At 39.8% G+C, this 12,404-nt stretch overlaps 1 protein-coding gene across 1 annotated transcript in view; it reads left to right on the top strand.

Moving 5' to 3' along the window:
- Positions 1–12,404, top strand: part of MAGI2 (membrane associated guanylate kinase, WW and PDZ domain containing 2) — a 967,915-nt gene that overhangs the window by 861,524 nt on the left and 93,987 nt on the right. The window contains exons 15-16 of the mRNA XM_075857349.1: positions 2,992–3,184; positions 5,760–5,999. Of these exons, the coding sequence (XP_075713464.1) occupies positions 2,992–3,184; positions 5,760–5,999 (433 nt within the window). The remainder of the gene's footprint in view (positions 1–2,991; positions 3,185–5,759; positions 6,000–12,404) is intronic.

The raw sequence follows: 12,404 nt of genomic DNA, 5'->3' as shown, positions 1-12,404 counted from the left end.
TCGCTGGTTGAAGTCTCCTAGGGGGACTAATAAAAAAAAGTAAAAATTAGTTAAAGTTTTTTTTTGTGTAAAAAAAAATAAAAAAATATTAAAAGTTCAAAAAAATACCCTTTTCCCAGTTTCCCCATAGAGCATAGTAAAAAAAAATAATAAATAAACATAATTGGTATCTCCGCGTCCGTAAAAGTCTGAACTATTACAATAGATAATTATTTAACCCGCACGGTGAACGCCGTAAAAAAAAAAAAAATGTAAACGCCAGAATCTCTATTTTTTGGTCACCTAATCTCCCACAAAAAATGAAATAAAAAGTGATCAAACCTTCGCATTTACACCAAAATGGTATTATTAAAAACTACAGCTTATCCCGCAAAAATAAGCCCTCATACCACTTAACCGACGGAAATATAAAAAGTTGTGGCTCTCGGAATTTGGCGACACAAAATAAATTTTCTTTTTTACACTTAGGTTTTTACTTGTAAAAGTAGTAAAATATAGAAAAAACTATATATATTTGGTATCGCCGTAGTTGTATTGACCCAGAGAATAAAGTTAACATGTTGTTTTAATTGCCCAGTGAATTCCGTAAAAACAGCGCGCAAAAAACCATGGAGGAATCGCTGTTTTTTTCATTTTCTACCCCACAAATAATTTTTTTCCCGTTTCCTAGTACATTATATGGCAAAATAAATGCTACAAAAAACTACAACTTGTCCCGCAAAAATCAAGCCCTCATAGTACTATATCGACGGAAAAATAAACACGTTATGGCTTTTGGAAGCTGGGGAGGAAAAAAACTAAAATGAAAATCTGAAAAAGGGCTGCGGCGGGAAGGGGTTAAAGGGATTTCCCCATCAGACACATTTATGACATATCCACAGGATATGTCAGATAGATGCGGGTCCCACCTTTGGGACCCGCACCTATCTCTAGAACAGGGCACCCTAAACCCTGATCTACTGCTCTGTGTTGTGGCTAAAGCGTGTGATTTCCGACCACTAATTACGGAAACAGCGTAGCTCGCTGAGTTACAAAATTTCCGTAAGTCCCATAGAACTGAATGGTGCGTAGTTACGGAAACAGAGTAACTCGCATGCTAGCTGCTTCTGTAACTAACAATTACTACTATAGGAGTTACGGACACACTGTAGCTCAGCAAAACTGCTGTTTTATTTTTCATGGTCAGAAATCGCACGCTTCAGCCACAACACAGAGTAGTAGAACAGGGTTTAGGGGGCCCTGTTCTAGAGATATGTGCGTGTCCCAGAGGTGGGACCCATATCTATCTGACATTTATGACATATCCTGTGGATATGTCATAAATGTCCATGGTGGGAAACCCCCTTTAATGATAATAGCAAGATTTACTTTGTCATGTTGCTTCTTAAATAGAAACATATAGTTTAATTGAGTATACTTTCAAGCTAAACATTCTAGGTAAAACATTTTTTTTCTAAAAGACCATTTTCCTTCTAAAGCAATGTTTCCCAGCATGTGAAGTGTTTAAATTTATCTTTAGAGCTTTCAGATTTTAAAAGAAGTTCTAAAATTGTAATACTAATGCTTTGCTGGGTTTCTAATGCTTGAAGTTCCATTGTTGAAGATTTTGAGCCAGAAACATTTAAAAAGATCTCAGCTTGGAACATATTTGAGAGATCGTTTTATCCCACACTGGCCTGAGAACTATAAGAAAATGAGAACGCCTGTAATATTTTTATTTCATATTTGATGTAAAAAAAAAAGTATGATTCTTGTACAAGCTCGGCGCTGGAATCCCCAGTGTGATAGCACCATTGCTTAAATCATGAAATGCTCTACAGGCTGTTTCTACGTTGTCACCTCCGCTCAGAACATGGTAACTATCGCACATTTCTTGCCATCTCTTAGTGATTTAAATGATGGCATGGCTCTGAGTGAACACACTGTTCCTCTTCCACAGTTGTCTTGCTACCAAGGAGCTGTATTCACGTAGGGAACGTTTTTCTGTAATAAAAAATATCTATTGTTTGTCATCAAAGCTCCTTACATTTATGTCAGAAGTACATAATTGGTCTACTATGTAATCAGATCTAAAGTAAAATGAGTCTCCGTTAGGTAAGTATACTTTTTGTAGAGGAAAATGTGTTAATTTCATGAAAGAGCTGCTCAGAGAGAAGTTAAAATGGGTTTCCCACTTTTTAACAATCCCTAATTTTTTTAGATGGGTCCCCTACCAGTAAGCTGATCACCGGGTGTCTAACTGCTGAGATCTCCTGCAATTAGTTGCAATCTGTGGGGACATTTAATTTCTCTGCAGCACCACCACAGGACAAATGTAGTATTACACAGTTACAATGAGCTGTCTGTGTAATGCACAAACATGCAGTTTCCCCTAAAGCGAGACCTGCTCTTCACTCTGGCTAATAGTTGAGGGTCCTGAATGACGGACTCCCCACTATTAAATAAGAATACCCTAACCAGGCAACCTTTTTAAAGTCTATCTATGATGATGTAGGGATTATACAGTATAACATATTGTGAAAATAAATTTGTATTGAACCGCAAGTTCACTTCACTTGTTCTCCTGATTGTGGCTCAGGTTAAGCAAATGCACTTCTAGAGCAATTTCTATTGGTAACTGCGAAAGAAAGTTACATTTACGGAGGACTGAAATTTTTATTTGGAATTGGTGGAGATTCATAATTGTCCCATCATAATCGGACCAAGGGATGAAGATAGTATATTTTTCAGACTTTGGTTGGTTTATAAACTGACACATTTTCCTGTTCTCAACAATCTTAAATCCTGCATCCCTGAGGTGTCAATTTTATCAACGCTCTTTAATTGTGTTTATTGGTACTGGGATGTTGGTAAATATTATCTTATATTGTCATAAGCGTTCAAGCCTTAATAATACAGATTTTGTTAACTATAGTAATAGCAAATTATGCCTCGATTGGTCTATGCTTCTCATTATTTATTATTTTACATGTGGACATTTCTTTTGTCTAGATTTTAATTGGTGCCGTAATAGCCATGGGTTCAGCAGACCGAGATGGTCGTCTTCGTCCTGGTGATGAATTGATATATGTAGATGGAATTCCAGTTGCTGGCAAAACCCACCGATATGTGATTGATCTCATGCATAATGCTGCTCGTAATGGACAAGTTAATCTTACTGTGAGACGAAAGGTGCTATCCATAGGTATGTATGTCCTAATGAAGTATTGTAATGTGGAGTATTACAATCACATTCCATGAGCGGTTTCTGGTATTACAACTGAGCTCTTTTCAAATTAATTGTGAGGGGCTTTAACCCCTTCCCCCTGCTTGCATTCTGGGCCCTAATGACCAAGCCATTTTTTACGTTTTTCCATCGTCACATTCGAAGAGCTATAAATTTTTTATTTTTGCGTCGACATAGCTGTATAAGGTCTTGTTTTTTGCGGGACAAGTTGTATTTTTTAATAGCATAATTTTGGGGTACATATTATTTATTGATTAACTTTTATTAACTTTTTTTGGGGGGTAGAAAAAAATCTGCAATTTCGCCACCCTTTTTTGCATCCTAAATCTACGCCGTTTACCATGTGGTATAAATAACACAATAACTTTATTCAACGGGTTGTTACGATTGCAACTATACCAAATTTGTATAGATTTTGTTTGTTTTACTACTTACACAGTAAAAATACTTTTTTTTTCAAAATTATTTGTTTTTGTGTCTCCATATTTGAAGATTTAAAATTTTTATTTTTTTTGCCAATGCAGTTGTATGAGGGCTTTTGTTTTTCGGGACGACTTGTAGATTTTATCGGTACCAATTTGGAGTAAATGCGACGTTTTGATCACTTTTTATCACATTTTTTTACGGCGTTCACCGGGTGGGTTAAATAATGTAATATCTCTATAGTCAGGGTCGTTACAGACGCGGCGATACCAAATATGTGTAACTTTTTTGCTTTATTTTGTGTTTTTTTTTAATAGTAAAGCATTTTGTAAGGGGAAAAAGTGGGGGTTTTCATTTTTTTTCACATTTTTTTTAATTAACTTTATTTTTTATTTTTTTTACTAGTCCCACTAGGGGATTTTATTATAAAAGCGATCAGATGATCGCATATTACACTGCAATACTTTTCTACTGCAGTGTATTATGCCTGTCCGTGTAAAACGGACAGGCATCTGCTAGGTCATGCCTCAGGCATGACCTAGCAGGCATTCACTACAGGCAGACCTGGGGGCCTTTATTAGGCCCCCGGCTGCCATCGGAGAAACAGACACTCGGCGATGTTATCGCCGGGTGTCAGTGGTATGAGAGGGAGCTCCCTCTCTCCAAAACCTCTCAGATGCGGCGCTCGCTATTGAGCGCCGCATCTGAGGGGTTAAACAGGTGAGATCAATACTAATATCGATCTCACACGTTCGAGCAGGGATGCCCCCAGCCCTCCGCTACCTCTGGCAGCTGAGAGCAGGGAGATTTAACGGCTCCCTGCTTTGTTTATTTGTTCTGATGCAGTGCCGTGAAAAGGCTATTGCATCAGAATAAAGCCCACTAATGACCGCCGTGAAAAGGCCTATCGCCGGTCATTAAGGGGTTAATACCACACAAAGCTACCACATGGACAAGAGTGGCACAGCTTCTGTAAAGAAAGCGGTGATTTTTTCTAATCTCAAAAATCGCATTTAAAACATTTAACATTTTACATTTATGTGCCTTTTGTTTACCTGCTTTATATTTTATAAATTGTTAGCCACTTGGCTTATATTTAGCACTGCTCGATTAGGGCAGACCTATGATCTGTGACTCCAGCTTACCTACATTTCCTAGCAGTGTTGGACTGGGGTTCTTTGGGCCCACCAGAGGAGATGATTCTGAGGACCCACCCTCAATCTATATAGGACATGTACATGTCCACTTTTCGCTTCTTCATAGTCCTTGTTGTTATCGTTGTACACACGGGATATATCATCAATAAGGTCTCTTAGATAATTTGTGAATCGTCCCCTAAGTAATAGACCCTAGTGACAAGTGACTGGTTCCAAAGAGCTCCAAATGGGGTTGTTTTTTGGGGTTGGCCTAGGCTCCTTAGTTCCAGTGAAGGGAAATCTTAATGTTTCAGCATACCAAGACATTGTAGACAATTACATTCTTCCAACATTGTAGGAACAGTTTGGGCAAGGCCGTTTTCTGTTCCCCAGTGCACAGTGCACAGAGCAAGGTCCATAAAGGCATGGTTGTGTGAGTTTGGTGTGGAAGAATTTGACTGGCCCGCACAGAGCCTTGACCTCAAACCCATCGAACACCTTTAGGAATGAACTAGAATGGAGATTATGAGCCTGACCCTCTCTTCCAACATCAGTGTCTGACTTCACAAATCTTCTGTATGTATTAACCCAAATTCCCACAGACACTATCCAAAATCTTGTAGAAAGCCTTCCCAGAAGAGTGACAGCTGGTTTAACTGCAAAGGAGGGACCAACCCCATATTAATGCCTATGGATTTAGAATGGGATGTCATCAAAGCGGTGAATAAATCAGCCGTGTTTCATCTCCATTGAAGTCCTGGTGCCATTCCTTTGACCTATGGTCTTTCTATATTAAAGTTGGGGAGCTGATTCATGCTCTGGTAACGCGCATATGGCCTAATATTTAACTGTGTTGGAGTACTGTGTTCATTCGTTTCCGGACTGTATATATATATATATATATATATATATATATATATATATATATATATATATATATACACATAACAAGAGTGCTTTATGTTTTATCATAGGTGATACATGCCCAGAAAATGGCAGAAGTCCTGGCTCAGTTTCAACACACCACAGCTCCCCGAGAAGTGACTCTGCATATCCAAACAGTAACCATACTGCACAGAGCAACACTTCCCCTCCTGAGGGCTTTTCTCAGAACTCGCAATCTAGTGATGTGGTCATCCATCGCAAGGAGAATGAAGGATTTGGTTTTGTAATTATTAGCTCTTTGAACAGGCCGGAATCTGGAGCCACAATAGGTATGTTCTCTGGACAGAATGAATTATGACATGATAGGCTTGTTTTTGGTCACAACAGTTATTGTTTACTATAATTAATAGATAACATCTATTACGTAACAAACCATAGTTAATAACTCAAAATGGTTACGCTTTGCAGTTAAGGTAGTTCTGTGGCCAATTATGGATGAGTTATTCATTTACAAAGCCAGATGAACCTTACCATTTAAAAACCTTGCATTATTAGGACCAGAGTAATAGCTAGGCTTTCCTTCTCATGAGGCAAAGATACAGTTACACCTACATCTATTTTCCTAGCCAAGGCAGGGTGACTTGTTGGCAAGGTTGGGCACATGATCCAACAGCCCTCCCAAGCTACTCCCCTGGTAAGACTGCACCCTTTAACATATATTTACTAGCATCAGTAAACAATTAATCAACTACTATGAAAAACAAAGAAACTTTATACTAAGTGTAAAATGTAGTCAAGCTAGTTGCTGTAATAAAATTGCATTTCAAACCCTCCATAAAATGTGGAAGTCATTGTGAATGAAAACAAGCCTTAAAAGCTATGTAAACCTTTGCAAGGCAAAAACATTTTTTTTAATAAAAAGTTTTATCTGTGTAAGGGCAGATTCAGACGAACGTTGCGTTTTTGCGCGCGCAAACCACGCAGAGTTTTGCGCGCGCAAAAACCATTTGACAGCTGCGTGTGTCATCCGTGTATGATGCGCGGCTGCGTGATTTTCGCGCAGCCGCCATCATAGAGATGAGGCTAGTCGACGCCCGTCACTGTCCAAGGTGCTGAAAGAGCTAACTGATCGGCAGTAACTCTTTCAGCACCCTCGACAGTGAATGCCGAACACAATATACAGCAACCTGTTAAAAAAAAAGAAAAAGTTCGTACTTACCGAGAACTTCCCTCCCGGCCGTTGCCTTGGTGACGCGCCTCTCTTGACATCGGGCCCCACCTCCCTGGATGACGCGGCAGTCCATGTGACCGCTGCAGCCTGTGCTTGGCCTGTGATTGGCTGGAGCTGTCACTTGGACTGAATTGTCATCCCGGGAGGTCAGACTGGAGGAAGAAGCCGGGAGTTTTCGGTAAGTGAGAACTTCGTTTTTTTTTTACAGGTTCATTTATATTGGGATCGGAAGTCACTATCCATGGTGCTGAAACAGTTTAACTCTTTCAGCACCCTGGATAGTGACTATCTCCTGACGTCGCGTACCGGAAATTTTTTTGCCGGGTTCGGCCAAAACGAGTTTGGCCGAACCCGGTGAAGTTCGGTTCGGTTGTCCGGGTTTGCTCATCTAAAAAGACACTCCGTTTGGATGTTTGGAAACAGAAAAGCACTTGGTGCTTTTCTGTTTACATTCATCCTTTTGACAGCTGGTGCGCTGTTTCAGTCGGTTCGCACGGAAGTGCTTCCGTGCGACCTGCGTGGTTTTCACGCACCCATTGACTTCAATGGGTGCGTGATGCGCGAAATACGCGGAGATATTGAACATGTCGCGTTTTTTGCGCAGCTGACAAACGCTGCGCAAAAAGCACGGACTGTCTGTACTGCCCCATAGACTTGTATTGGTCTGTGCGTGGCGCGTGAAAACCACGCGGCTCGCACGGACCGAATACACGTTCGTGTGAATCCCCCCTAACTTTGTAAATACTTTTTATTAAAAATTAGTTTTACTTTGTTAGATACAGCTGCTCTGTATTCTCTGTACAGAGCAGCTGTATCTAGCGCTTTTCACTGAATTCGTCAGTCCAGCCTGACCGGTTCAGTGTTGGCGGGTCATGCGTGTCTCTGACTCGCAGGATGCACCTGTAAACCATCACATATAAGTTATGAACTTACAAAGTTACACAAAATACACGGATACACCTTTTTATTGAAAAAATATAAAAATATTGCCTTTCAAAGCTTTACATAGCCTTTAATGGATTTATAAAAAAAACCTGAAAGTTTAATCAGAATTATATGAGGCCCATCAAGCTCCTGCCTATTCATCAATGAGGGATGTGATTTTGATGTTGCTTATCACTGGATATTCTGTCCACCTGCTTCTTAATATAAAGCTTTTTAACAAGGAAACACTCCCCATTCAGAATCTTATTCTTCCATAATCTACCTCTGTTGCCTCCTATATATCAGATGTCCCTTCCTGTCCTACCTCGTTCCTTTTCTAGTTCTGACTGTGGCTCTCTGTTCTGCCTTTTCCCACAATACACCAGATGGCAAGGAGTATGGGATGACTATGCTTAAACAAGGCTTAAAAAAAATACTGATTTTTTTTTTCTTATATTCTTTAACAAATACATATAAATGGATATAGCCCCCTATATTTAACTTTAAAAGGACTGATGTTCAAATATATATATTTTCATTTGGGAAAATAGGTTATGAAGTTTTGTTTGGAATCTTTCTGTAACAATCAACTGCTAGATGTCAACATTTCCCATTATACTGTCACATACCCTCAATTTATTAAATTACAAAGCAGAAACTCTCTAAAACATTCTAAACAATCCAGACATAGAATTGGATAGCTGGAATTTAGAGCCAGTTTAGTCCATGATGATTTATCAGTGCAAGAGCGGAGCACTACAGTCTTATTGCAGTCTACATTTAATTGCTATATTTCTAAACCAATGAATTATATTTGTAGGTTTTATTTCCCCTTTCAACTTTCTGTATATATTGATTTAGAGCTTTATGTTGCACAGTATTTCTGTTTTTCAGCTTCTCTATAAACTAATTTTGTTTCTACTAAAAATGTAAATCCCCATGTTCCAAGGAACAGGTACTCGATAAATAGAGCAGATGAGATTAAAGAATTATTCTAGAAAAACAGTGAAGTGGATTAATATAGTGTATAATAAAATCCTGAAAATAAGACCAATGGGAGTTTTTAAGTCTATTACTTTTTCAGGGAACATGATCCAAGAGACTGAAGTATTTTATGTTGTGTAATATGTTGGGCAATGGCAGAGACAATACATTCATCAGTGTAAGATAAAATAGGAGTATATCATTATAGATATTTAATATTGGCACTATGTCAAATATCATGTTCCTTATAGCATTTCATTATGTAAATTTATGTTATAGAAACTGTTGCATCATTTATTTCACAGTTACAAAATAAGCTAAAAGGATAACACAAGCTATGAATGTGCGTGTTCCCAGACAACTTTAGGTTCTCCTTATATTCATTTTTATTTCATGTACTTGTTTATGGTTTATTTTCTCATGAATGCTTGCTGAACTAACAGTATATCATTTACATATTGATATTATATTACATAGAAATTCATATATGCTGCTGTTACTATACTATTATATCTTGTATATCTTTTCTAATGATAATGAATTTTATTTGCATTGACTTAAGTTTAATGTATTGTATCTGATACCCTAACAATCAGGATATTTGTGTACCTTAATTGTGAGACTTTTTTTTTGGGTGGGGGGGTTACATCTCAGTTTCAACAGGCTGGGTTTTGTTTGTTTGTTTTTTAAGAGTATCAGTAAATATAAGGAAATCCTTCCAGCAAACCTAAGTATAAGGGTGGAGGTTTCACTTATCATAGTTATCACTTGACAAGTGAAACATGTAAAAAAAAAAATTACTCTATTATTCCAATTCTGTTTAACTGAAGGATAACATTTGTAAAAAGCCAAACTACATTTTTGATAGATAATTAAAGCATATGCTTATGAAAGTGACGTAAAATTATCTTCCTCAGTATATGGATACCCAGTACATGTAAAGTGTTTTATGATTTTAAGTATTGAATTTTTCAATATTCGAATTCAAATTATTCATTTTGCTTAGATATCCCTTGGATTCACTTAGCTGGTATTATACTGAAGGATGTTCTTTGGATGTGCCAATATAATAGGACTTCCCTTTGTGATATGTAATATAGGAAGGTTCATCTTTAGGGATCATTTTTTAATAGGTATTTAGCTACGTGTTGTTCTGGATTGGCCATCCCTATGAGCAGAGTTGATGTATCCTAATCTGTCTCTCTATTCTATAACTCTAACATAAAATTGATTTTTCTCTCTCATGTGGCATTCCATTTTATGTCATCAATACTGAGAATGTCTTCTTGATTCCTACTCCATTCCATTTGTGAAGGTATAAGATAACTTTGAAGAAATCCAATGCTTATGTGAGTTCATTTCATCAGTAAATGACCTACATGTCCATAGAACTACTCTTACATTTAAATCAATCACTTTGTCATAAACTAATCCTGTAGGCCTACAACAAATATATCAGGATTGCAAAGGAGTTTGCTTCCTGCTTGATTTATCCTTAAATAAGCATGTGGAGTGCAATGTCATCTTGAGAGTGCTTATCTGTTAAGTCAACTGTCAAAAATAATAATTCTGTGCCTTACAAAGGAAAACATTGATGAATGAGTTTTCATTCTAAAGCAATTGTTGTTCAGAGCTAGGATGTAAACACAACAGTTTGTCTTAATATCTGCTACGTTAAATTTATTACATTGACATACAATGTACACTTGTTAGGAAATATGTGTAAACATGCTATACTAAGTGGGGGACTTTTACATATTAAATTTTTTTGCTACAAAAATATGATTATGTAAAGAATATATAGCATTTTCAATTGGAACACTACAATAATTTGTCCCTTATACAGAGGCATAGCTAGGTTCTCCTGCACCCGGGGCAAAGATTCAGATTGGCGCCCCCCCAACTTATTTCCCGACATCTCCTTCCCCTTCGCCATGTTTGCTTTCTCTGCCAATCAATGATGTGTAATTTTTTTTCCACAATTATTTTAATGTAACTTGAGCATAAAAGCATTTCTACATTTTACAAGCGATATAGTTATATAACGTAGTTAACATAAAAATAAATTAAAGAGGCCACACACAGCCCCCTGTAGATAGCACCACACACAGCCCCCCCTTGTAGTTAACGCCACACAGCCCCCTGTTGTAGATAGTACCACACAGCCCCCCTGTTGTAGATAGCGCCACACAGCCCCCCTTGTAGATAGTGCCACATAGCCCCGCTTGTAGATAGTGCCACAAACATCCCCCCTTGTAAATAGTGCCACACACAGCCCCCCTTGTAGATAGTGCCACACACAGACCCTCTCTTGTAGATAGAACCACACATCCCCCTGTTGTAGATACCGCCACACACAGCCCCCCCTTGTAGATAGCTCCACACAGCCCACCATGTAGATAATGCCACACAGCCCCCCTTGAATACAGCACCACACAGCCCCCCTTGTAAATAGCGCCACACTGCTCCCCCTTGTAAATAGCGCCACACTCCCTCCTGTAAATAGCGCCACACTGCCCCCCTTGTAAATAGCGCCACACTGCCCCCTTTGTAAACAGCACCACACAGCCCCCTTGTAAACGGCGCCACACAGTCCCCCCTTGTAAATAGTGCCACACAGCCCCGCTTGTAGGTAGCACCACACACATCCCCCTTGTAAATAGTGCCACACACAGCCCCCCTTGTAGATAGTACCACACACAGACCCTCTCTTGTAGATAGCGCCACACATCCCCCTGTTGTAGATAGCTCCACACTGCCCCCCTTGTAGATAGCTCCACACAGCCCACCTTGTAGATAATGCCACACAGCCCCCCTTGTATACAGCACCACACAGCCCCCCTTGTAAATAGCGCCACACTGCTCCCCCTTGTAAATAGCACCACACTCCCTCCTGTAAATAGCGCCACACTGCCCCCCTTGTAAATAGCGCCACACTGCCCCCTTTGTAAACAGCACCACACAGCCCCCTTGTAAACGGCGCCACACAGTCCCCCCTTGTAAATAGTGCCACATAGCCCCCCTTGTAAACAGCATTACACAGCCCCCCTTGTAAATAGAGCCACACAGCCCCCCTTGTAGATAGTGCCACACACAGCCTACTTCCCCCCTTGTAGATAGCGGCACACTCCACCCCTTTGTAAATAGCGGCACACTCCCCCCCTTGTAGATAGTGCCACACACAGCCCGCTTCCCCCTTGTAGATAGTGGCACACTCCACCCCTTTGTAAATAGCGGCACACTCCCCCCCTTGTAGATAGTGCCACACACAGCCCGCTTCCCCCTTGTAGATAGCGGCACACTCCACACCTTGTAAATAGCGGCACACTCCCCCCCTTGTAGATAGTGCCACACACAGCCCGCTGCTCCTTGTAAATAGTGGCACACTCCCCCCCTTGTAGATAGTGCCACACACAGCCCGCTTCCCCCTTGTAGATAGTGGCACACTCCACCCCTTTGTAAATAGCGGCACACTCCCCCCCTTGTAGATAGTGCCACACACAGCCCGCTTCCCCCTTGTAGATAGCGGCACACTCCCCCCCTTGTAGATAGTGCCACACACAGCCCGCTGCTCCTTGTAAATAGCGCCACACTC

This window comes from Rhinoderma darwinii, chromosome 3 (genome assembly GCF_050947455.1).
Source record: "Rhinoderma darwinii isolate aRhiDar2 chromosome 3, aRhiDar2.hap1, whole genome shotgun sequence".
Taxonomy (NCBI): domain Eukaryota; kingdom Metazoa; phylum Chordata; class Amphibia; order Anura; family Rhinodermatidae; genus Rhinoderma; species Rhinoderma darwinii.
The sequence above is the reverse complement of the archived record's forward strand: the minus strand, read 5'-3'. Positions and strand labels throughout refer to the sequence as shown.